Source organism: Prinia subflava, chromosome 2 (genome assembly GCF_021018805.1).
Source record: "Prinia subflava isolate CZ2003 ecotype Zambia chromosome 2, Cam_Psub_1.2, whole genome shotgun sequence".
NCBI classification, from domain to species: domain Eukaryota; kingdom Metazoa; phylum Chordata; class Aves; order Passeriformes; family Cisticolidae; genus Prinia; species Prinia subflava.
This window is the reverse complement of record NC_086248.1, coordinates 58590632-58617064: the sequence shown is the minus strand read 5'-3', so window position 1 is coordinate 58617064 and position 26433 is coordinate 58590632. Positions and strand designations below refer to the sequence as shown.

General features: G+C 38.6%; 1 protein-coding gene across 13 annotated transcripts in view; it reads left to right on the top strand.

Annotated features, from left to right (window-relative positions):
* Positions 1-26433, top strand: part of SYNE1 (spectrin repeat containing nuclear envelope protein 1) — a 294687-nt gene that overhangs the window by 199435 nt on the left and 68819 nt on the right. For 9 of the 13 annotated variants that reach the window (XM_063390127.1, XM_063390128.1, XM_063390126.1 and 6 more), the window contains 18 exons: positions 3480-3653; positions 5457-5648; positions 9125-9259; positions 9871-9977; positions 10980-11130; positions 11914-12048; positions 12134-12289; positions 13100-13309; positions 14573-14674; positions 16377-16496; positions 16925-17125; positions 18349-18522; positions 18969-19100; positions 21847-22043; positions 22978-23110; positions 23484-23666; positions 24515-24664; positions 26181-26357. In XM_063390127.1, coding sequence (XP_063246197.1) covers positions 3480-3653; positions 5457-5648; positions 9125-9259; positions 9871-9977; positions 10980-11130; positions 11914-12048; positions 12134-12289; positions 13100-13309; positions 14573-14674; positions 16377-16496; positions 16925-17125; positions 18349-18522; positions 18969-19100; positions 21847-22043; positions 22978-23110; positions 23484-23666; positions 24515-24664; positions 26181-26357 — 2829 coding nt within the window. The remainder of the gene's footprint in view (positions 1-3479; positions 3654-5456; positions 5649-9124; positions 9260-9870; positions 9978-10979; positions 11131-11913; positions 12049-12133; positions 12290-13099; positions 13310-14572; positions 14675-16376; positions 16497-16924; positions 17126-18348; positions 18523-18968; positions 19101-21846; positions 22044-22977; positions 23111-23483; positions 23667-24514; positions 24665-26180; positions 26358-26433) is intronic. The other 4 variants (XM_063390131.1, XM_063390122.1, XM_063390125.1 and 1 more) reach the window with 2 other exon arrangements.

Genomic DNA, 26433 nt, shown 5'->3' with positions numbered 1-26433 from the left:
TATACATCCATATGGATGTGTATATATATATATGCACTCTCTCTATATATATATTTGTGTATGTGTGTATAAATGAAGTGCAGATATTAAAAGCCACAGTGTCTACAGTAAACTTTTGAGGAGTCACCTCTTCAAGCTGCGAGACAAGAGAAGAGGGAAAACTTAAAACAAGAAACGGCTCCTCTTCCAAATCTTTGTGTTGTCTACACTCATCTTCGTAGTGATTTACATGCAAACTTTTTTTCATGGAAGATGCACCCCTTTATTTCTTTGCCTATCAACTTTACCAAAACTCCTTTAATACTAAGGAGATTTTTACAAGCCCTTCACAAATGGGAATGTTGCTGTATATTATACAGGTGAGAACATTCAATCATGCTAAAACTGGTTACAGTTTGGCTACTTTGAACACTACAGGGCAGCTTTATTTCTGTACTGTTGAGAATTGCAGCAGTGAATTCACAAACACAGCAACCACTGCCTTCGTATTTTCCATCATCAGTTGATTCAGAGAAGCAGAGTGAGAATTGGCTGTGTGGATCTAAGGTGTGGTGCTTAGCTCCCAGCTGGGGTTAAACCAGGACACTGGATTACAGGAGAGTCTCAGGGTGCTTCACCTGCTTCAGTTCTGCCCAGTCACCTGGGACAGTGAACAGATCATTAGAAAATATCTTTGTTAGTCTTAAAATCATAAAGTTGTGCTAAGCTTTTCCTTCCCAGAAGAAAAATAGCTTTTAATTAAAAATAAGAGGTTGTAGAATAGGGTGTCTAGCTGTTTATTGCTTGCACCCCATACAGGATCTAACAAACATCTTGGTAGTAGTTAAGAAATGCTAACAAATAATTTTAAGGTAAAGCATAAGTCAAATATATTACTCTTAACTCTGACACTATAACACAAGTATTCCCTAATAATCCTGGCTAGGAAATACATATGGTATGTAGACACCATTCAGTAATTTAACCTGTGTAATTCATAGCTCTGATTGCACAGAAAAAAATCTTCCAGAATACCGTGGGGAAGTAAATGTAAAAATAAAGATAAAACAGGTAATGAAAATATTTTGCAGTTGAGGGTGTGGACTGATAATAGTGTTCTTAATTTACGTAACTAGCATTTGAGAACTGTTCAGGCCTGGAGTATTTAGGACATCTACCAACTATCATTATTCTTTAAATTATTCTAACAGCAATATTTAATTTTTTATTGAAATTGAGCATGCAGAAAAGCTGTGCAAACTCTTCTCTGTGTGAGGAAGTTGTCCTGAACATTTGAGTCTGAATTTCTGTATAAAAGGTTGTAGGTTGACCCTGCCAGCAGCTACCCACCCTCACTCCTCTCTCCTGAGATGGGTTAAAAATAGACAGCAGACAAAAAGACTAATGGATCAAGATAATGACAGCTTAAACAGGGTAAGGAAAAGCTGTGCATGCAAGCAGGGAGTGAGGAACTTATTCACTACTACCCAATCAGCAGGCAGATGTTTAGCTACTTTCCTGGAAAGCTCTGCATGTGTTTCTTGGGAAGACAAACACCATAACCACAAAGGCCTTCCCTCCCTTTCCCTGGGCTTTTATTGATGAGCATGATCTCATCTGGTGTGGAGTATCCCTTCGGTCAGTTCAGATTCGCTGTCCTGGCTATCTCCTCTCCCAGCCTTCTGCCCAGCCCAGCCCATTGGCCTTTGTGAGGGGCAGATAGAAAGCCTTTATGCTGTGCTCAGCAGGAGCCATAACATGGCTGTGTTATCAGCACAGATTTAACCACAGCTGCAAAGCACTGTACAGACTGCAGTGAAGTTAACTCCATCCTAGCCAGATCCAATACAATCTTTTCCCCTCGTTTCATAATATTTGCACCATGCTTAGGTTTCACATTATCTGATACAACTAAGTATGCCCTGAGCATCCTGTTTGTTTTCTTACTCACAAAATCCCCTCTATTGTCTCCAGAACTCAGTATCTCTCCTGTATCAGGGAGCACAGAACAAGACACAGTACTCCAGGTGTGGACTCACCAGTGTTAAGTAGAGGGGCAGGATCACCTACCTCATCCTGGTGAGAACACTCCTAAATCAGCCCCAAGCACCACTGGACTTCTCTTCCCCATTGCTGAATCATGTTCAACCTGGTGTCCACCAGGACCCCCTGGTTCTTTTCTGCCAAGCTGCTTCCCATCTGTTTGGCCTCCAGCCTGTACTGATGCATGGGATTGCTCCCCTGCAGGTACAGGGCTTCACACTTTCCTTTCTTGCTGTCAGGTCAGCTCATTGTTATAGCCTTTCAGGGTCCATCTAGATGGCAGAATAGCCCTCTGCCTATCAGCCACTCCTCCCATTTTGTGCCATCAGCAAACTTGTTGAGGCTCATTACTGGCCATTCACTAGACTTAGTGCCACTGATCACTGTCCCCTGGCTGCAGCTGTTCACCCAGTTTTCAAATCCATATGGAACAATTAAAGGGTGAACTAGATTTGGTGATCACTCCCTGTCTTTCCAGTGGATGGGTGAGCTGATGGATGGACCTGGGGTGTTGCAGACAGAGATATTATGAAAGACAAGTCTTGTAAAATATGGTTTAGGTCCTGCTAGTCTAAGCTAGCAGGACCCGTAAGGAAAAACGAGGGTGGTTAACACAACAACCTATTTTAGTAGGGAAGGTAAGTTTGCACTTACATAAAAAACAGATCTGTCCCATGAGAATGCACGAAGAAATACGTAAACTACTGCGTAAAAGAGAGAGTCTTAGCACGTACACCCAAATACACCTTTTAACCAATGAACTGAGTGGCAAAAAATTGGCACTAGGCAATTGGGGTGTGGCACTAGTCTCTGAAAACTGCATAAAAATGAATTGTTTGAATAAAGAATTGGCTTTTCCTGCGTGAAGAAACTGAGTCCCCTCTACTTCATTGCGACACCGCAGTGTATGTGTTGCTGTGATGCTGATGCAGCAGCCGGGCTGTATCAAGGGCCCACCCGTACTTTGGTCCTTGAAGGACTCCTCTTGTGCCTCTCTTGAGAGATGATAAAGCTGCCTAAAAACCTGCTGCCAAAAAAGGCAAAGTTGCTCTCCTTTCCCTGCAAACCATTCTCAGCTCCGTGTATTCCTTTTCTCCATGTGCATCTTTCTCCCTAAGCAAACAGTGCTGTACTAATAGAGGAAACTGAATCAGTGTGGGGGGAAACCCACAGGAGAGCAGCAAAAGGAGACAGAATAGACTTCACCTTTAGAAAGCTGTAATAGCAGAATTCTACTGGAGAAAGTAGAAATAAAGTGGCTGAACTGAAATTCAGAATTTCAGTCATCAGAAAAATAAACTCATCAATTGAAAGAAATAATATTTTGTAAAAGATAAGTCTTACTGTGGCTTAGAAATCCTGCGTGGGATTTGTGCAAAGTAGAGAGGAACAACTTTTTTGAGGTGACTGTTATGGTTTATTTCTCCTGAAAAGTACGATACAATTTGTACCTGTAGGAAAAGCTGAATGAGCAGCTGGAAGAGCAGCGGCAGGAGCAGGCTCTTCAGAGGTACCGCTGTGAGGCTGATGAGCTTGACCACTGGCTGCTCAGTACCCGGGCAACGCTGGACACTGCTCTGCTTCCTGCTGAGGAACCCATGGACATGGAAGCGCAGCTGGTGGACTGTCAGGTAAAACACTATGGCAGTTATTGAGTTGAAGGAGCCAGCATATTTGTGGAGAAGTTTCTGAGCTCTTTAGCATCTTTTATATGCTTGGTAAGCTTCTTCAAAGATTTGTGAAACAAAATATGGCCTGTTCTTTCTCATTAAGGATTACAAACAGCACTTCAGAAAGTCCATGTGAATATAGCAGTAGGAAAACAAAATGTCCTGACTGCAGAAAGATTTGAAGTCCCACATCTTTCTGATGTAGTTTTGTTTAGCTTTAAAGGCGTTGTGTGTGTTTGCTTCCCTTACTGTTTTTGCTCCCCTCAAGCTGAAATTGTTGAACAGCTCACCTGATAGGTGTGAAAACATCTGCAGTGTACTTTCCTACATGTCCTTTTCCAGCTGAAGAACATACTGGCACTGGTAGTGATGACTGGGATAGTGCTGTGTTTTCTTCAGGAATAATCCTCACATGTATGCAAAAATAAAGGATAATCATCCATGTTTACCAGTTTTATGGCTTGAATATTAGTCAACTCAGAATACCAAAACAACCAAGGAAAGACATGTTGCTGCAATAAGAGTTTTTGCTAATACTTCTATTAACAAGACTTAGATCATTCATAACACGCAGGTTCTCAAATTAGGGGGAATTTTCTATTTTAAATGATCATTTAGAATTATATGATCATTATAATTAAAATTACAAAGGGGACAAGAGACCGATGGACAAATGACACCTTTTCTTATTAAAGAATGAGGATCTCAATTATTTTAGAATGAATGGGAGTTACTTTTCATGCAAGTCTGAAGAATTTTCACTGACAACACTTCATCATTTAAATTTTTAGTCAGCTTAGCCTCAAGTGTTCTTTCATCACCTGTTCTGGAGAGATCTTTGTTGGATGTAGATAAACCCTATGAACTTTAACAAAGCAGTATTTTTTAATATAGTCTGTGGGAAACTCAAAAAGAAAAGTTAACTTTGTGGAAAAGTTAGTACTGCTGTTCTTTTGCTGCTTCTTAAAATCTTAATGCAGTGAATTTTATATATTTTTTCCACTTTTTAGAGACTCTGCTGATCTTATTCTGCACATATTCCTTCAGGAGAAATATTTCTAAATTCATTCTTGACAGTTGCTATAAAAGCAAAAGCATTTGATGTCAGGCTAGGTTTTTGAGCAAGACTTGTTTGAGCATTGAATCTGGGAGATCAAAATACGCATGATGTCTCTAATATATGAATGGTTAATGGAATGTCAGGGAAGTAGCTTTTGAGAATAAACATACCAGAGATTTGTCACTTTAAGTCTCTCTTTAGACTAAAGAGGATTATACAGAAATCCTTAAGTCCGTCATGCACCAATCAGAAAAAGCAAATAGTGAGAAGAGAAGCTTATCAACACAGCCAGAGAACACACAGGAGGAGGTAGGAAGCACTTGACTACACGTAAATGAAAGAAGAGGAAAGAAGTAACTCTGGCTGCGTGCTTCATTTCTTGTCATTAATGGATGTCAGTCCAGCTTCTTAGCCATCCTTACCTTTAATATGCAAATAAAGAGCATCTCCTCTACAACAAATTATTTGTTTCAAGAAACTTTTTCATTTCCTTCTTTTGAAAAAGGTTGCAAACTGAAATGGCAAATACAAACATTTGCAAGCATATTCTAAAGAACTCTGAATGGGACTGGAAGGCAAAGCAATGATAATCTGAGTATCTCTTAATTTGGCAACGGGTGAGGTAGGCCACAGGTCGTCTTGCCTGAAAACGTGACAAGTGCTGGAAAATGTATGAATTTGGGTCTCTGTTTTTGCTGCTCCAGAACATGTTGGTTGAAATAGAACAGAAGGTGGTAGCCTTGTCAGAGTTGTCTGTGCACAACGAGAACTTGCTTATGGAAGGGAAGGCTCACACCAAGGACGAGGCAGAGCAGCTGGCTGTGAAGCTCAGGACACTGAAGGGCAGCCTTCTGGAGCTGCAGAAAGTGCTCCATGACAAACAGATCAACATTCGGGTGAGTGCCTCCTTCCAGCTGTTTTCATGGTGGGCAGGAGTTTGGGGATTTCATAGCAATTTTATGCAACTGGGAAAAAGAGTGAGTGTGTTGCACTGATACAGTTTGAGTTATTCATCTTTAGTCAGTAAATGGAATTACAGCTCCAAAATAAAGAACTGTCTAGAAAGCTTTAGTTGGTAGTTTTCGAGTTAACATGGTTTTATGGTAAAACTATCCTAACGTCATTATCTTCACTGAAAGAACAATAATAAAACAGGTAGATGATTAGCTTGGTCTGGATATAGTCTATTCCTGTTTCCAGTCTGTTTAGATTGTGTATGGTCTGGGGCAGGATTACTCTCCCCAGCCAAGGAATAATCCTAAATATGTGCTTCTTCACAGTGTGCACAACAGAGTGAACAGATGACGTAAGGAAACATTTTTTAATGATGGCATTATTATACCAAAGAAAATATTATATAAGCAAAAAATCTGTTTAACTTCAGTCTTGCCCTAGATTTTTACTTTTAGCATCTTGGTCTGCTCATTGCCACTAATTCATTGTATTTAACAGTTGCTTTTGGTCATTCTTTAGGTCAAACTAGCATGTGGAGAACCGAATACATACAAGAAACCCAACTATGTAATGTGACTGACTGGTTTTGAATTTGTTTGCCCTGCTGTGACTCCCTCCCCCCCTTTTCTTTTACTTCTTTTCTTGGCTTTGCTGTGCAAATTAAACATGATAAGCTTCAAAGATTTCTGGCTTGTAATGCAGCTTAAAGTCTACTGAGAGGTTAGCTTGAAAAGTCACTTGATGTTCTAAGAACTATTTTTAGTCCAAAGCAATTGCATAGCTTTAAAACTTCACATAATTTCAGAAAAATAGAGAAATAAAAAAGGAAGGAAACCTCCAGATATTTGTTCCTATTGCCTCTAAGATGAAGTAGCTTCAGAGTTTTTATTGCTTACTAAACCTCATGACTAGACAAATGAAAAGTTATCAACACCATGTAGGCACCTGATACTTTGTTCTCATATTACCTCTGAAGTGAAAAGGCATCACAGAGTTGTTTGCTAAATTTCAAAATATTTTAAAATGCAGTGGTGTGATTTAGTTTACTTAAACTCTTAACAGAGATTTTTGGATGATCTTCTAATATCTAAAACAACAATCCAGTAATTTCCAGATGGAGAATACGAATCATTTAAGATGGTGCATGAAGGCAAGACTCAAGTTTCTTTATGAATTTCAAGCCTTTCTTTTGCAGATCATGTAAGAAAATAGACATAGGCAGTATAACATCTTCTAATCTTCACTGAGCAATTTTTTTCAAATGAGAAGTTCTATAATGTCATTTTCCAAACACTGAGGACTGAGGCCAAGAGCATCAGATGCCCCAAATTCTATCCAATGCAAGTACTAGCCTTGAGGAACATTCGAAGCTAACAGCATTTTTGTTCATGCATGTAAAAACCTCAGACTTTTACATGTCTCCAGATGTTCTGATAACCTTGTAATTGCCCAGAGGTGTAGACCAGCCTCCTCCCAAAAGAAGAAACCTCCCAAGTGGCACTGAAAGACTGTTATAAAGACTGAGCTATATTTTCCTTAAACTATATTTCAGCCTGTCTGTTACTCCTGTGCACAAGGCTTTTCAGGAGTCAGTGTGAGATTCTCTGACTTTCTTGGAACAATTTCAGTTTTCTTCTGATTTTAGTTAATGAACATCACTAGTGATAGAGAAAAGGTGACTTGGAGACCCAAAATGTAACTGAAATCAACCAGCCTGCTCAAATACAAAGAGCTAGATACTATTCTCTAAAGAAATTCACAAGTTGAATAGCTATAGTCCCTAGAGTATATAAAATTAGGCAGATTTCCCCTCCAACAAATTACAGAAAGATTGCCTGTTTCCTAACTTGTAATAGAAGAGCTGTAATTCCAGACCTTCCTTACTTCTCACATACTATTTTCTTTGCCCAGTCTGACATTCTGCAATAACATTGTTCACACTCCATCTCAGTCAGCTTTTCTAGAAACTTGTTCCTATAAAGAGTTTACCTGCAAACTGAAACCATAGTAAAAAAAAGTTATTTCATAGAGCAGGGGCTAATGGTTCTTTTTAGCACCAGGTACTTCATGCTTGTTTTGCTCCTCCAACAGTTTACATCCTCTAACAGTTATCAGTCCTTTCAACTTCAGTACACTCATCATCCCTCAAAATTAAAATATTACACCTCACCTTCTACTACTTAGCAAAACTGCTGTTTCAGTGGCTGGTGCCAGGGTCACTGGTGGCAAAGGTTCATCTCAGTTGTTAGGATAAGGAGCACCAGGTGAGTGAGGCAGGTAGGATTTCCAGACCCACCTTCTGCCGTGCTGCTCCCTGTCTGATTTGAAACGTCTGGAAGGCAGAGGGTCTGTGTTTTGGAGAGCCCATTGTGGGACAATTTGGCAGTCTTAATCTATTTAGAATAAAAGCTGAATCATGGGCGTAATATGAATCCTACAAAAATGGAATACATAGACAAAATGGGAGAGGTATTAAGCTCTAGCTTTAGATCTTGAAGCTTTAAAAAAAACCAAAAAGGTGCAAGCTCTACAGTCATCATATGACTGCAGGTAATAGTAAATAAATCCAGAGAGATGTGTACATCTAAGTAGCCAGACCTAAAAGTCTGTCTTTAACATAAGGCCAAGACCTACAAGTCTGTCTTTAACATAAAGTATGTTAAAATACTTACATTTGGATACACTGGCTGCTAAAATTATTCAAACTTACAGCCAACATAGACTTTGGAAGCTAAGAAGTTGATAAAACTTTTTTTTTTGAGCTATTAAGGCAGTTGTTCTTTTTGCATTGCTTACACAGAAAGCCTGTCTAATCACTCATGTTGGAAAAACATGATAGAAATATGAATGGAAAGATCTGTTGCTTTTGCTGTGCTGTTCTAACATTCTGTGGTTTGATCTCACTTTCTCTGCTGTTCATATCATGTCATCTGCTGTTTACCCAGTGTGTTTCTGCTGAACATAGAGTTATGTACTTACTGATAAATAAATATTGACCAGAATGACAACCAGAATTTTCTCCTTTTCAATTAGACAAAAAAATTGTTTTAATTAGATAAAAAAACTGGCTGAAAAAAGTCACTGAATCCCTGCATTGCCAGGTAAAGCTGCACCCTCCTTTACAAATCAAAGCTGGTTTTTAGGAGCAGAACAATCTTTAGAAACATATCATTCCAAGGTCTCTGACATGTGGTCTCTGATTCTGCTAAGTGCGATGATTTATGTTTATTTTTATATTTTTAGGGATGCTTTTCTTGCTGGTAACCAAAAACCAGTAGAAGTCAGAAATCTAAAGTAATTGCACACTTCAGGATTTACATGAGCCAGCAACTTGAGAGATTTTGCATAGATGAGCTGAACCTGCCTGCTCTCTAACAATGTAAGAGACTTCTTAAATCTTAATGTCTCTTTTTTAAAGCAGGGGTCTTTACAAGAAAAGGAGGAGAGTGATCTGGACTTCGTTTCCTCACAAAGCCCCAGTGTTCAAGAATGGCTGGCACAAGCAAGAACTACTCGCTCACAGCAGCAGCAGAGTACCCTGCAGCAACAGAAAGTTGGTGTTTTGCATTTCTTTTACTCCCATCTTTAGATTGCACTTAATACTATAGCTGGGCAACTCTTGTTAAAATTTCCTCTGGAATTTTAATTTTTACAGTGTTTCTTACTCACTGCTTTTGTAATGATGCATCTGAGTTCCCTGTCTTATATCTGTAACAGTCAGGCAGGCTAGACTTCCTGGGTAACCATGGTCAGTTCACGTTATCACTCTATACTTGTTTTGTCCATCGGTAGAATAAAATTGGATCAAGCCTTTAAGTTACTCTAAGAAGAAAAGATAATACTCAAAATAAGAACTTCGTCTTTATACAAGCAAAGATACGCATATTACATGACACATTGTGTTGAATGATTTGAAGATTTTCTCACTAGGGTAGGTTCCAGAAACTGCATTGTATTCAGTAATTACTTCAGTAATCCAGTTTATGTACCCAATTTTTCTGTGTCCCTGTCTGGGGATTTTGGACCACTTCAGGTGTTCAAGCAAGCTATTTCAGAAGTAGCTCAGCTAACTTTGCATGACAGTTAAACAAGGTAGACATGTCCTTCCAAGGCAAAACCAGTCTGTTTGAGATTTGTTCTGGTTTTTGTAACTTGCTGTGCTAGGAGCTGGAGCAGGAGCTAGAAGAGCAGAAGAATCTGCTTCGATCAGTAGCATGCCGTGGAGGAGAGATCCTAACGCAGCAAAGCTCTGCTGAAGGCCTGTCTATAAGGTGTGCTTTCATATGTTGCTCCAAAAAGTAAATTTCTATGGCTGTGCTTTGTCCTCCCTGTGCTTACATCCCTCTTCTGCTCATAATCCTCTAATTTTTGTGGTTTCATTTTTATACACCACCGAGGCTATTGGAGTCCTGGTTTATAATTCAGGGGTCTGATAATACAGTTACACAAAATTTTTTGTGGTAATTGATCACCTTCAGCATTTAGAAATGCCCTTTATCCTTATTAGCAGAAATTGCACTAAAATTAAAGTCTAGTGAGACTCATTAGACAAGAAGTGGATCAGTATCTGTAACTTTATGGACCAGCACTCAAACATTGGTATTGCCATTATAACCAGATCTTCCCAGATGAGATACTCTTTGCCTAATTTTATTTTTCGTGCAATTAGCAAGTATTTTTTCCTTTGAAGCCTTAATTCTAATGCCAGAAAGTACTTAACCAGTCTCCTGTCTGAGACTTCCTTCTGTCAAGTGATTGTGTGCTGTAGAAATTTAAAAAAAAAAAAAATCAAAAACAAAACAAGCAAAACAAACAAACCCCACCAAACAGAAAATTCTGAATGTGATTAACTGTTTAGCAAAGCTAAACTCATATGCTTGTCCTGCAATAAAATGTCTGCCATTTTGAGAAAAGAGGTGAGGAAGGAGTCAGATGAGATATTTATTTTAATTCATGCTTTGAACTAAAATCTCTTTATAGGTTGCATTTCAGTGTAATATATATTCAGTCTGGTTTGGGGATTTTTTACTTATTTCGGGTACTTGCAATTCTAAACAGTCTTTTAGAAAGTACATTTTATTTCATCAGATGAGAACTTCTTGCTATTCAAACCAGCCTTCATCTTATTATCAGAAAAACAAAGCCAAAACCAACAAGTCAAAGCTTTAAAAACTAGCATTTAATTTAAATGTAGGATTTTCTAATGGAAAATTATAACTTTAAATGGTTATAACTTTTGCATTTGTTAAACCTTTATGCATCTTCTGATTCAGTGAGAAGCCTGATGTACTCTCTGAGGAATTGGTCTTAGAAGGTGAGAAGCCATCATCTGAAGAACAGATGAAGAGGAAATGGGAAAGCCTAAACCAGGAATTCAGTACCAAGCAGAGACTGCTCCAGAAAACTTTGGAAAAAGAACAACTGGTAGCTTTTTAAAATTTCTCTTTCCATTTTCTCTTTGAAAGTGGTTGTTACAAGAGGTACAATATGTAGATCCGTTAAGGTGCTGTAGTTAATGAGATATGGAACATTTTATTTTTGTGACACCTTTAAAAGCTGTTAAATATTGGCACCAGCACTGCTCATGTTCAAAGTGATTTGAATTGCACTACTATCAGGTTAATGAACTAGAAAGGAAGAAGGAGCTCAGACAAAATGTTGATCTACTTAGGTAGCTCAGGATAATTTTGTCACAAATCGTCCCTCTGGAATTGATCAGTACTCTGGCAGCAGCTTAGAGGAAGACTGTTATTTTCAGTTTGAATTTATTGGTTACATTCTATTCTTGATCTTAGTGGGTAAGGAATTTCAGGCACGGTATTTCTACTGAATTAAACTGGGGACAAACCAAAGACTATATTAACATATGTCTTCCATTGTATTGTTTATAGACCCAAATCCACTCTTCTTTGTATAACACTCCATTAATCAGCTTCCAAAGTTCTAAATACCTTATATTAATTAAACAGTAATTGATTATATTTTTGGTAAAACTAGTAATTTTTAATTCTGGCTGCAAGCATTTATCCTGCATTTCTAGTAGACCTCCTGTTGAGCAATATTTATACAAAATATTCATGACATGGAGCATTTGTGGGAGGACCATGAGTGTTAGCAGGTGTTATCCTCAGTCAGTAGGGAATCTGTGCAGCTGAATTTTGTGTCCTAAATATGGTAGATGCATCCTAATTATTGCTTCTCTCTCAGCAGCTTTATAGCAGACCGAAAAGACTAATACCTGGAATGTCTTTATGTAAGGAGGAGGCACAGGATGAAGATAAATCCTTAGTGTCACCAGTATTGGTTGAATTGAACCAGGCCTTTGAAGATGTCTCATCTGAGGTAATTTCAGTTGTCTTTACACCAGTCCTACGGCAAAGCCCCATTAACAGTGAAATTGTTGGAGTTCTCTGGTTTCTTTGCCCAGGCTGGACGGGTGGAGGAGACCTTGCATCTTGAACAGAAGCTGTATGATGGTGTCACTGCCACCTCCATGTGGCTGGATGGTGTGGAAGAGCAAGTCTTTGTTGCTACAGCTCTGTTGCCAGAGGAGGAAACAGAAAACTATGTCTGCAAGCAAGAGGTAAGGAATCCATGAGTAGTACTTCCTTTTAATTGCCAAAAAGTGTGCATTTTAGTGCAAAAGTGTTAGAATCCTGGATAAGTGACATGTTGCTGACAAAATCTCTATGTAACTGCAGCACTCTGCAGTTGACCACGTTGAGAATGTTGCAGAAAGCACAGACTCTTTCTTTTGTTTAACATCTTTTCTAAGTATTATCAAACACCACATTGTCGAAATTGAAACAAAATGTAAAAGAGGGAGGGATGCTCTGGGATATAGAAACAGTTCAAGTTCATCAACATTAATTAGGGATGAGGGAGATGGAAAGAATTGAGTGGTGGGGGGAGAAAGAGAGAGAGAGGGAATAGGACAAAGGAATAACTGTTTTCAACTGAAGAGGATAGATGCAGACAAGATACAAGGAAGAAGTTTTTCAGAATGAGAGTGTGGAAATGTTGGAGCAGTTTGCCCAGAGAGATGGTGGATATCCCATCCCTGGAAGCATTCAAATTCAGGCTTGAGAGGGCTCTGAGCATCCTGATGTAGTTGAACATGTCCGTATTTACTTCAGGAGGGTTGAACTAGAAGACTTTAAATCCAGCCTAGATGTTTCTGTGTCTTTACATCATTTTGTTCCAGCACTTGTTTCCTTGGGGCATGGAATCTCTTTTACTATCAGATTACTGTAGCTGCCATCTTTTTTCTAGTGTGTGTATAGCAACAATGTGAAAAATTCACTAAATCATTGCAAAATTGACAGTGGTTATGACAATGTTTGCCTACTTTCCAGAATGTCTCATTGTCACTTCTGTTTTTCTACAAAATTAGTCTCTTGCCAAAGAAATCAAAGACATAACAGAAGAAGTGGAGAAGAACAAGAATTTGTTTGCTCAGCTGTTTCCTGACGGTAGTGATAAGAGGGTTATTATAGAAAACACTTTGGATTGTCTCCTGAGAAGACTGACCTTACTGGAGTCAGTGGTGAACCAGAGATGCCACCAGATGAAAGGGCGGCTCCAGCAAATCATCACATTCAAGGTATGAGGTGATGAAATTAACAGAGGTGTGTGGCAAATGGAATATAAAAGCTGTGAATGTTTGGTACCAAATCAAAAGAACAAGGTTGTCACAGGGTTTTTTTACTGAAAGATCAAACTTCTCAGGCTATGCAAAATTTGATGTCCTAATAATTATTCGAAATTTAAACTCTCTCCTAGAAGGCTTCTACAGCTCATGCAATTACTGTAAAGTGATAATCTTTCCGTACTGTCTCACCCTCATGTCTTACATAAAAGGAAGTCTGTGTTGTGGAAGTATGAAAAAATGCTGATAAGTGGAGGAACATGCACTTTCAGAAAACTTTTCAGAGTTCAGAAATGCTTTCAGATCTTACTTGGTCTCTACCTTATTTCCTATTATTATCATTATCATTAATATATGAAGCCCTTCAGTATGGTTTATTTTTAATTAAAAACCCCATTAAAAAATACATTTCTCGTGTCTTTAGATTAGGGTCATCTTTTCTTAGATTGTTACTACTAGATTTCCTTTCAAACTCCATAATCTTTTCTCTGCAGTTTCCCATTTTTCAATGAAAGACTTCCATTTGCTGATGACAGCAAGGCTGATCAGAATTCATTGAATTATTCTTAGAGATTTTCAGTATTTAAAATAATTACTGAATGTAAAAATAAATACTAAATCATTAATAGACTTCTTGTGTAATGCTGAAAGTCTCAGAAAAATGTGCTGATAATTTTCTGTTGAGAAAAATGCAAGAGAAAGATAATTGGTTGTGTTTCAGCAAAATTAAGTACTATTTATGTGTCTGTTCTGATAAAATATTCTGAAAGTTTTAGCTTGTGGTTAGCCCTGTAATATGTAGAGGCCTTGTTTAATTATGTGTTATATTTACTCAAGTTTGTCATTAAAAAAACTTGCCTTAAAAAGTAAAACCAAGCTTGTTTACAATCATATGTGATTGAATAAACTGCACTAGAATGTTTTTGTTCCATGGAGGTAATGACTCTTGGTAATTAATTATTTAATTGGAAGGCAAAAGTAGAAGTGCATTCCCGAGATACGTTTTAAATATGAGTCACTTTAGCTCTTAACTTACATAACTGGATTTTCATCAAAGTTAATTTTTTTGCATTGGCTAATTATGGTGCTTTTTGAATAGTTTTTATGCTGTAGTGCTACCATGTAATAGTTAATGCTTTAAGCTTTTTGAAACATGGAATATTTTCCAGTTGTTTTGTACTGCAACTGGCTCTAATTTGTTGGTTTTGTCTCCTGTAGAATGATCTGAAGCTCATGTTTACATCAGTGGCCGATAACAAATACTTGGTTCTACAGAAATTAGCAGAGGCAGCTGACAGACCAGAAACAGAACAAATGCAGGTACTACTACGTATGTGTCACTTGGGGAGAGGGGAAGAGGTAAAGTTTTTATCCAAAGTATAAGAGGATTCTAGAGAACAGTTGCTTTAAATGGGAGAAGAAACAAGTTCACGTGACGTATAGGAAAATGAGCGTGTCCAGGAGTGTACTACACATATATAAGTAAATAAAACAAAAAGGCACAATAACAAAAAAAAAAACCCTAGCAGAAGTGTCTCTCTCATCTCCCCAGCTGACCTAGTACCTAGTTATGTTTATACTGGGCAGTATTTGAAAAAAAGAAAACTTCAATGAAGAGTTTTGCTAAATTGTTTGACTATTGAACTTTATTAAGAACCAAAGGTACTTTCCTGTTCACTGGTTTATAGTGATGTCTTTAACGTTACTCATTTTAATTTAAGGCAGTAATTGTTACTTTTTATCAGGAATGGCCTCATGATTAATTAATTATTTATATGAAAAAGTATATCCTGTTTTCTTGTTTCTGTTTTGCCAGTGAGAAAAATGAATGAAGTATGCTAAGGGCTACTTTTTGTAGATTTTTTTATTGGTGGAGTCTGGTGCCAGTGGGTGACTGAATGGTAAACAGTTAAACAGAAGTACTGGACTTCACATACCTGACATTCAATTTTTGAAGGAGTTTATGACTCCTGTATGAAAAAGAGAAGTCACACTGTGTCTTTCTTTTCTATCTTTCATGATACCAAACATTGGCAAAAATTAAATAGCAATATGATTAAAGTAATTACTAGCTAGGAAAACAATGTGGTAACAAAAGCAAGTGAAACTGTTGTTTCAGAAAATCTCCCTTGGCTGATAAGACATTCAAATTTAAAACCATTGCTGCTTGTTCAATATGTGATTAGGAAAGTAGAAATAAGGCCCTTAATCAGCCTGGTGACTTCAGTTGCAGGAAGTGGAAGTTTAGTGACTGTATTGTGCAAACTCCATGCTACTGATAGGTAGGAGTTCTACTTCACATACATAGTTGAAAACTATTTGGATAGGAAGCTGCCAAGAAAGGGCCTCATCAAATGACTTTAAGTACAGGAATCTACCTCACGCTTTTAACTTTGTTGTAATCTGCATGTTTTACTTCAGCAGAGACCTAGGGAAGCTTGTAGCTTCCACTGGAAAAACTCATCACCTTCAGACACTTGCAGATACCAATCTGTGTTCTTAAGTTGTAATTTTCCAAATGCGAAAGGGGAGGTACAAATCTTTTTCCTTGACAGTAATTCTGGTCCCATTCCAGACTTGAAAGGGAATTACACACAGCTCTCTGCTTTCATACATGGGTTCTGCTGTGATGGTTGTTTGCTTGGTGCTCAGATATGACTGTTAATAAAAAAAATTCTTAAATGACATCATTACATTAAAAAAAAATTTGGGGCCTCTACTATATAGTTGAAAGCATGGAAATTCATAGCAATGTTTGGTATAAAAAACACTAAACATAGTATTTTATATGATACTAAAAGAACTTGTTATTAAAAGGTAATGATGATAAGCTTATTTAACTTTAAGAAAAGACTGGGCTCTCCCAACTTTTAATGAATACGTTTCCTTCATAGCATCCTCCATAGCATTTAAAATTTCAGCACTTTGAAGGTGTGATTATTACTACAAGCAGAAAAGAATGTGAATAGGCCCGCTACTGTTATTGAAACTTAAAACTAAGCAATGTAATTTTCATGTACAGGTCATACTGCAGGCAGAGGAAGGTTTAAAGGAACTAGACGCTGGAATCAATGAATTAAAGAAGCGTGTAGACAAGCTACAGATTGACCAACCCTCTGTACAAGAGTTGTCTAAGATCCAGGTATAGTTCACTAGTTCCATCCTATACCTGTCCATCCTATTACCTTTCTCACCTGTGATATCAAAGGAATGCGTCTTTTTATTGTTCATAAGGCAGTTTAGAAGAAGGGATTTAAAGGCATTTTAGCATGTATTATTAAATACTTAACTACTACATAAGTACTAACATTTAGTATGTATTTAGTATTCTGCTGGGTTTTTTTTCCCCAAGTGCATGTACTTTGAAGACTTGCAAGTCTTGCTTGTATTTTCTGTCTTTAAGTGATGAGTTAATTTATCAATGAAGTCAGTATATCTGCAAACTCTTTTTGAGTTGGAAATAAGTGTTATTCTGCTAGTATTCAGAGAGTACAGGCACAGTAAAGTTGCTTCTAGAAAGACATGTAAGGTGTGAAGTGAGAATCACCACTGCTGCCCTTTGCCCCCCAGGATAAGTATGATGAGCTGCTGATGATCATTGGATCCAGGAGGAGTGATCTGAATCAGAATATGGCTCTTAAGAGGCAGTACGAACGGGCTTTGCAGGACCTGGCTGACCTGGTAGAAACAGGCCAAGAAAAAATGGCTGGTGACCAGAAAATGATTGTCTCTTCCAAGGAAGAGGTTCAGTCGCTGCTTGAAAAACATAAGGTAAGAAACCAGGATTTTTTACAGGACTAGTGATGACTGTAAGATTGTTGTCATGGTTTAGCCCCAATGGGAAATTAAGAACCGCACAGCTGCTTCCTCCTTATGTGTTCCTTCCTTAGGGAGAAGGAGAATCAGAAAGAAAAGGCAAGCCTTGTGGGTTGAGAGATGAATATTAATACTAATAGCACTAATTATAAAAATAATATAAATAGTAAATATAACTGCAATGGAAAGGAGAGAGAGAGAAATAAACACAAGAGAAACAATAAATTATGTAAAATACAGTTGTTCACCACCTCCTGACCAATAGCCAACCTGTCCCCAAGCAGACATCAGCAGCTTCCAGACAGCTCCCCCCAGTTTATACACTGAACATGATGCTTTATTGTATAGGATATCCCTTTGGCCTCTTCAGGTCAGCTTTCCTGACCATGCTGCCTCCAGGCTCCTCACACACCTCCTCACTGGCAGAACAAGGGGAACTGATAAGTCCTTGACTTGGGGTAAACACTACTCAGCAACAAACAAAACACCACTGTGTCCTCAACATTATTCCCATAGTAAAGCCAGAACACAGTGCTGTACCAGCTACTAAGAAGAAAATTAACTCTATCCCAGCCAAAACCGGGACACTTCTGAAGAGCAAATTGCTAGCCATCTGTTCCTAAAGATTCAGGAGCTTTTCAGAATAGTGGGCCAGTTTTAAATTGGAGCCAGTGAACTGTTCTGACAGACTGAGTTTCAAATGCTTTGTTGAAGGTGAACCCAGATAGATTGCATTTTCTTCACTACTCTAATAACAAGTTCCTAGTATTGTCTTGTCGTGTTAAATAGCAATTTCATCCATCACTCCATTTATTTTTAACAGAAATTTACATCTGGTGATAGCACCCACAAATAGGACAAGTACTTTCCACATTTTCATTATGCAGAATTTTTTGGGGTTGTTTCTCTGATTTGAGCTGGGGTTTTTTTTGGAATGAGGGTCAGGATGGAATTTGTGTGGAAAGAATGACTGACTCCTTTCTTTGAACAGACCATTGTCCTCTTTAAATTACGCTGGATTTTGTGAAATGTTGTGAAGTGAAAGGTTTACCTAATTCTGTGTAGATACTTGATTGTACTGCTTATCTCTTAAAATGTTCTTTTAGTAGAAATAAATTGAGTAACAATTGCACTTTCTCTTTTCTATTCTCCCTCTCCCTCACATCCAAATTTTTCAGGAATATTTTCAAGGGTTGGAGTCTCACATGATCCTGACAGAAACACTTTTTAGAAAGATGAGTAGTCTTGCCCTCTTGAAAGAAACTCAGTCACATTCAGAGATAATGACACGAGCTTCAGCTGTGTTAAAGCTGGGTCATAAACGAGGAGTGGAGCTGGAATACGTTCTAGAGGTAAGAATGTCTGTGGCCTTCTCTATACTTCCATTGGGATCAATCACCAGGATATTCTGTAATGCTGATTTCCTGTGCTTGGACAGAATTAATAAGCCTCAGTCCATTTTGTCATACACACAAAGCACTGATAGACTACATGCAGTCCTTTCTGTTTAACTGTTGTGACCCTCAGGTGGCACAAGTTGTGTTCCTCTAAGTATCAAGAGCTGCTTAGCTTTAGCTGGTTGAGGAGAGCATGACAGTTTTATCCATGTGTTCTTACCAAAAGTTGAGCTTGGCACAGGGATGGTGTCTCTTTACTGGTTCAGTGGACATTTGTACTGTTATTTCAGTACTTTCACAACCTGGAGCTAGCTGTAGGATTTCAGATCAAAAAAATAAAAAAGTAATAAAATTTTTAGATACCCAGATTCACCATATACATGGATAATTTGTGCTTGTAGACCTGGATGCATCTGGATGAAGATTACCAGGAACTCACCAGACAGCTGGAGTCTGTTGAAGGAAACATCCCCACTGTTGGTTTGGTAGAAGAGACGGAGGACAGGCTTACAGACCGGATTACACTTTTTCAGGTTGGTGCTTTGTAGACATTCTCTGCAGAAAAGAGGGGTTAAAGGGACCTCTGACAGTTATCTAGTCCAGCATTACAGTTGTCATGGGCTTAGTCCATGTCATGGATCAGCAACAGCTTTGGAAAACTCAAAAGATGGAGATCCCACAGCTGACCAGGGGACCAGGTGCAGTCCTGCACCACCACCTACTGTAAAAGGTTTTCTGTGATGCCCAGTCAGTAACATCAACTTTCAGCTTGTCACCGCTGTCCTTTTTATATTGTGTGGCACTACAGAGGAGCATTTACCTCTATCATCTTTTTAATTCTTCCACAAATAGCTGTAGGTCTTTGTTAGACTGGCCCTTAGCCTCCTGTTTGTCAGTTTAAAACAAGGAGATTTCCCACAGCCTCTCTGTTCAGGACATGTGCTCTAGGTCTCTAAATAACTTAGTAGTTCTACACTGGCTGCTGGCTACTTCCTTCTTCCTCAGCTCAGTATGGGTTCAGGGACCCTCAGAGAGATGGGTCAGAGCACAATCACATGGAGAAGATGTGGCATCACATGGAGAAGATGTGGCCTCATCAGCACAATCTAGATGAGGATAATGAAATAACTTCACGTGCTTGTTCACAGTCCTAATATAGGCCAGTGCTACGGCTTGCCTTATAAGCTGCCAGATTAAATACACTACCAATTTCCTTCCTAACCTGTACTGAGAAATGCAGCTAGTCGGCCCAGGGTCCAGAACTTGCATTTCTTCAGCCTTCCAAGGCTTCTGCAGTCTCAAACCTCAAGTTTACTGAAGAGTCTCTGGAATCAGTCTGCCATTTTTTGTCCCAGCCACTCTCCCAACATTAGTGTTGTCCACAAATTTACTGAGTGAATGCTGTCTGCCATGGTCCATGCCATTAAGATGTTGAAGACATTTGGGATAAAATATCAGTAATCTCTGAAGTACTCTGCCCATTGCAACCTGCCAGCCAGGCATCAAGCCTTTGATCACTGGCATTGAGACTGGTAATGCAGCTCATTTTCAGCCCAACAAACAGTCCATTTATCTAGCCTGAACTCTCTCTGCTGCTGGAGGAGGGTCCTGTGGGAGATGATATCAAAGGCCATGCTGAAGTCAGTCTGATCCACAGAGACAGTAATTTTGTCATAAAATGCTGGTAGTGAATTTAAGTTGAATGCTCCTGGTCGCCTCTTGGTCTTTTTTTGTCATTGAAAATGGAATCCAGGAGGATGTGCTCCATGATCTTTCCAAAGGGCCAGGTGAGGCTGAACAGCCTGTGGTTCCTCAAATTGCCTTCCTCCCCAAATGCAACAAGTAGTCTAAACACAGGTTTTTACCACATCCTGTTTCTTTGGCCTAGTGTTTTATTTTTGTCTTCATATACTAGACATTTTAGTTGGGGTTTTTTTTTTCTCCTTTTTGTTTTACAGAAAAATATCTGTCAGATTTTTCTTGAAAATGTACTTTGTATTGTTACCTTTTTAGTTGCTTTACCAGACAGCTTTCTGTTTTTCCAGTGGTATGAGGACAACCTAAGCAATCTATTGTGTGGGGGGTGGTTTTGGTTTTGTTTGATGTTAGGCATTGTTTGTGTTGATCCTGACCCTAAATTAATTTTCTTCTTTTGTTTTTCTTTTCAGTTACATAAACTAGGTTGTTTAAATCCAGATTCTTGTATTCTGTTAGGTCACAGATTTTCCTACTTCACCACATTTAACTTTAAAATCCATCATAATAAATTTGTGATTATCTTAGAATTTTTTTAAGCCACTGTCTAGGATCTTTTTTTTTTCTATATATGTTATGTGTAAATACACAGACTGACACATATATCTTTTTTTTAACCTATTAAAAACTCTGGTTTTGTGAAAGATCTATTAACAACTCTGGTTTTGTCAAAGAGGACATTAGAGCCATAGAAAATTTACGTGCTCACTGTAAGATTGGTAGTTTTGTACCTTTTATATTCAGATTACTTTCATCACAACTGAAAAATGGGAATGCATGTACATTTTATGCTCAAACTTATACCAATGTACAGATGTTTTTAAAAGTCCATACTATTTCTGAAATGATAGAGGAATTTAGCAAGTATATTTGCCCACATGTCCAAATCTTTTACCCATCCACAAGTCACGATATAAATAAAATCTGTCTCAGTTCCAGATTCCTTCCAGGTAATGGTGTTAACATCCTTCCATTACCTTTTCTGCTTTCTTTTGCAATAAAAATTGGTCTCTATGTTCAGGGGTTTGGATGGATGGGGTGATGTTCTGTTTTGTATCCATTAAGAGTAGGAGGGTACATCAGTGAGTGAGTGAGTAGAGTGAGATGTCCAGAGAGCTGAAGATAATAAGCATTGGAAAGACTGAGGAGGGAACCACCGTTAATAATTTTATATTGAACATCTTTAACATTCAGTGCAGTAGATGGTGGGTTTTCAGCAGATGGTAAAGTTCTGGTATTTTAATCAATTTCTATCAGAAATGGTGTTCACCCCCCAGAGATTCTTTTCAGGTATGGAATATCTACATAAAGGAGGAGTTCATTGACATGATTGGATTTGTGGCAACATGGTAAGCTTTTGAACAGATTATCTGCATGTTGGTTCTTGAGCTGGAGCAGAGGAAAAATTTGATGGTTTGTGGTGGCATTGGATATGCAACAAATTGCATTAAAAGAAAACTATATGTTGAGAAAGTGTGGTAGCAGAGACCTGCACTTACCTAACCATCTCTTCTGTCATTACAGCATCTGAGATCTAACCTGACTGAATACCAGCCTAAATTATACCAAGTGCTAGATGATGGGAAGAGGCTCCTTTTTTCTGTTAGCTGCTCAGAACTTGAAGGTCAGCTGAACCAACTAGGAGAACGTTGGTTAAGTAACACCAGCAAAGTCACCAAGGAGCTTCACAGGCTGGAGACAATACTGAAGCACTGGACAAGGTAATGCTAATGTAATGGTACATATAAACAGTCCTTCAGCTCTACTTTTCAGGTCAAAGCCATTCTGGACCCAGACAGATTTGATTCAGCATTTAAAAGAAAGTACTTTGAAGTGTATGTCACAGTTCCACTGCTCTTCTGTTCCATGGAAGTGCTGTTGTACTCTCTCATTTGTAATAAAAGATGTAGCAGATAAGAGCTGGTGTGAGGAAATCAGAAAATACTTTCTCAGATGATTAATTTAGAAGCCCTGTGTGCAGACAGGTTGATAAGGAAAGTTGTGGGCTTTGCTGGGTAATGTGAGTAGCCTCAGCATGTTTTAATGGATGCATTGCAGCTTCTTGGTCCTTGTGGATCTTGTGTCATTGCATGTGTGGAAGGGAGCTTTTGCTACCCTGCTAACGTTCATATGCTACTTTTGAAATTAATTACCTAACTGGTATAAAAGGTTTGTCTCTGAATCCCTGGCTCATGTGTGGACTCTCACATTCTGTTATCTCATTAGTTGCTTGGCATGTGAAATAATATGGAGATGGTTTCTGAAAAGAAAAAAATTAAATTTCTTCTCTGTGATACTTTTTGGTAAAGATTTAGGAAGACTGAGCCTTCTAATGGAAGTGAAAATCTGTTTATGTGCATTGGGCGGGGTTATAGCTTCTTCAGAGGTTTGGGACCTATTTACTGTCCTTCATTAAATCTTTTTCTTAAGACAAAACAAAGGCACTGTTAGAAATTGTGAGCATAGTGGCTAAAATAGGAGCTTCCTGATACCATGCCTATCTGTAAAATCAAATTATATTTTTCTGAAATTTGATAAAAATAAAATTTCAAATCTTGCATTCAGTATCTTCCTCTAACACATGGAAGAAAGACTGCTCAGTTGGAGGCAAGAAGTGGTGATGACTGTTTCAGTCTTCTTTAAACATATTCCCAGGTATCAGAGTGAGTCAAATGAATTGACACAGTGGTTGCAATCTGCAAAGGAACGGCTTGAGTTTTGGAGCCAGCAGTCCTTGACTGTTCCTCAGGAGCTAGAAACTGTCCGAGACCACCTGAGCTCCTTTTTGGTAAGTTGTTGAACTAGGACACCTATTTCTCTCCAATTACAGTTAAACAGTTGATTAATCAAATTGTTATACTTCTCATTATTGATGAGTACATAGGTGAGCTGTTCTTTAAAATGCTGGTGTGTACGCACATTAAGCACTTCTTTGCTATATGCAAGGATTGTAAATCTTAAGCATTCTGAAAGCAGAAAATGGTTTTATGACTGAACATAATTTTTCTTCTAACTTATTCTCAAGTGTAGCTGATGAATACTAATAGAAAGTACACACTTAAAAGGGAAAGGAGGATATTCATAGCTTTCTGAGATTCTAAAACTCTTAAGTAAAATAAAAAATATCTAATTATTTCCACAAAAAATGGTTCTGCTTTCAGGAGTTTTCAAAAGAAGTGGATGCTAAATCATCACAGAAGGCTTCTGTCCTGAGTACTGGGAACCAACTCCTCAGGCTTAAGAAAGTAGATACAGCTTCATTGCGTGCAGGACTGTCCCACATCGAAACCCAGTGGACAGAGCTTCTCACACAAATCCCAGCAGTACAAGAGAAGTTGCACCAGGTAAGAAAGCCAGAGATGGCCTTTGGTATTCCAGAAAACTAAGACTGTACAGTTGGCACTGACTAGTTGCTTCCTTTCTCAATTTGTCCATGTGAGGAAAGACAAGAAAAAAGTTATTCCTGTTTTATTGTGGCAAAGCTTACACTTAGTTCTAAATCCTGCCTGTCTAGTACCCATCAGTGTTAGTTTCAGACTTCATAGTTACATTTGTTAAATTTTAACCAAAGAACAGGTAAAGATTTTTCAACACATTGGTATGCTTTCTGGAAAAAAGGAATTCACATCCTTGTGACCTGTCAGGTTTGGGTAGTGGTTTTGTTCAAATTGAATAGATTAGGTTCAAGTCTCTGAAAGACAAAATAGATCTAAAAACATTCTTGATTTCTGCTAGTATGTGTAGGCACAGGAGGCTTTTGGTTGTGTAGTTTTGGGGTTTTAATGCTATAATACTGAACTTAGAGAATATAATGGTTGAAAATATACCTAAATGCTAGTTGCTAGTCCTCCTGGTGGCTAGGGGATTATCAGTGTAAGCTGTTGCTTTAGTTTATAACTTAAGAGTGGTCTCAGAGTTATTACTAACTTTGTGATTTATGGGGAGAGAGGAAGGGTCACAGATCTTGAGTCTGTGACAGTAAACAAAACAATGTCATTCTGTAGTTCTCTGAATTTTCTTGTGCAAAATGCTAAATATATATGTTCACCTAAAAATGTCATAGAACATATTATTGAGTAATTAAATGCAGGCAAGCAGTACTCTGTCGACTACTGAAACTGTGTTAATGTAAAGCAAGGAATTCTTACCCATTTTTTTCACAACACAAGTTCTAAGTTTGTTATCTCAACAGCTCCAGATGGACAAAATTCCTTCTCGCCATGCCATCACTGAAGTTATGAGCTGGATTTCGCTGATGGAAAATGTAATTCAGCAGGATGAAGAAAACATAAAAAATGTAGTAGGACAGAAAGCAATTCAGGGTTACGTCCAGAAGTACAAGGTACTGAGTGGCAATTTTTAATTTTCCTTTTGAAGTATTCCCATTATTACCACAATCACATTTATAGAAATACATAAAATGTAAGTGATTTACAGGAAAAAAAAAATCTCCAACTTTGTGGAGTGGTTGGAATTGTATGCAAGTTAGAATGCAAAATATTTGATGCTGTGGCAAAGAAGCCAAAATTACTTGTACTTTGCTGTTTACTTATGAGAGGAATATAATTTTTAATATGCTTACCTTAATTTCTAGGAAATTCCAAAGCAATATGCACATTATTAAACCTGCCAGAGTGGATGCAATACTCCAGGCAGGGTCTTGGACGAGGAGAGCAAAGGAGCAGAATCACTTCCCTCCAACTGCTGGCCACTCCTCTTTTGAAGCAGCCCACAATGAAGTTGGGTTTCTGGGCTGTGAGCACACCCTGTTGCCTTATGTCCAGCTTTTTTATCCATAAGAACTCCCAAATCCTTCTCCACAGGGCTGCTCTCAATGAGTTCATCTCTCCAGCCCAGATGCAGCATTTGGACTTGTTGAACTCCATGAGGTTCTCATGGGCCTAGTTCTCGAGTTTGTCCAGGTCCCCTGGGTGTTATCCCATTCTTTAGTTGTATCAACTGTGCTGCTCAGCTTCCTGTCCTCTGCAGACTTGCTGAGGATACATTTCATCTCAGTGTGTCGTTGATAAAGGTATTAAAGAGCTCTGGTCACAAGGTAGAGCCCTGAGGGGCACCACTCATCACCAGTCTCCACCTGGACACAGAGCCATTGACCAAAGCCCTCTGGCTGCATCTATCCAGCCAAATCCCTATCCACAGAGCAGTCCCCCTTCAAACCCATGTCTCTCTAATTTGCAGGTAAGGATGTCATCTGGGACTGTGTCAAAAGCCTTTAGAGAATTCTACGTAGATGGCATCAGTCAGTCTTCTCTTGTTGACTGGTGCAGTCATTCCATAGAAGGCCACTAGACTGGTCAGATACAGTCTGCCCTTAGTAAACCTCTTCTGGCTGTCTTGGATCACATCCTTGGCTTGTATGTGCCTTAACATTGCTTCCATGAGGAACTGTTCCATGATCTTCCCAGACACAGAAGTGAGACTTACCAGTCTGTGGTTACCCAGATCTTCATTTCTTCCCTTTGTAAAGACAGGAGCGACGTTTCCCCTTTTCCAGTCATTGGGTATTTGCCTGACCACCACGACTTCGGTAATACCAAATACCATTGGAAAATGGCTTGGCAACAACATCAGTCAGCTCCCTCAGGATACTGAGATGCATCTTATCAGGTCCCATAAACTTGTGCCTATTTGGCTTCATCAAATCTTGCTGAACCTGCTCTTTGCCTACAGTAGGAGGCACTTGTTTTCTGATTCCTGGTCAATTGCTAAAAAGCCCTTCTAGCTGGATTGTGATAAAGATGTAGCTGTTGAAGACTTTCCCTCTGTTCTGCAGGAAGGTGAGAAATGATGGCATTCATATGCTGGTTTGTTTATTCTGTTTTTGGTTTTTTTCCTAGGGTTTCAAGATAGATTTAAATTGCAAACAGTTGACTGTCGACTTTGTGAACCAATCAGTGCTACAAATCAGCAGCCAGGATGTTGAAAGTAAACGCAGTGACAAAACTGATTTTGCAGAACAGCTTGGAGCAATGAACAGACGTTGGCAGATCCTGCAAGGCCTGATAACCGAAAAGGTAATGAAAAACCCTAACTGCTCTGGAGTGAACTTTCAAAATGCACAGAACAATAAGATTATAATGGTTGGAAGCC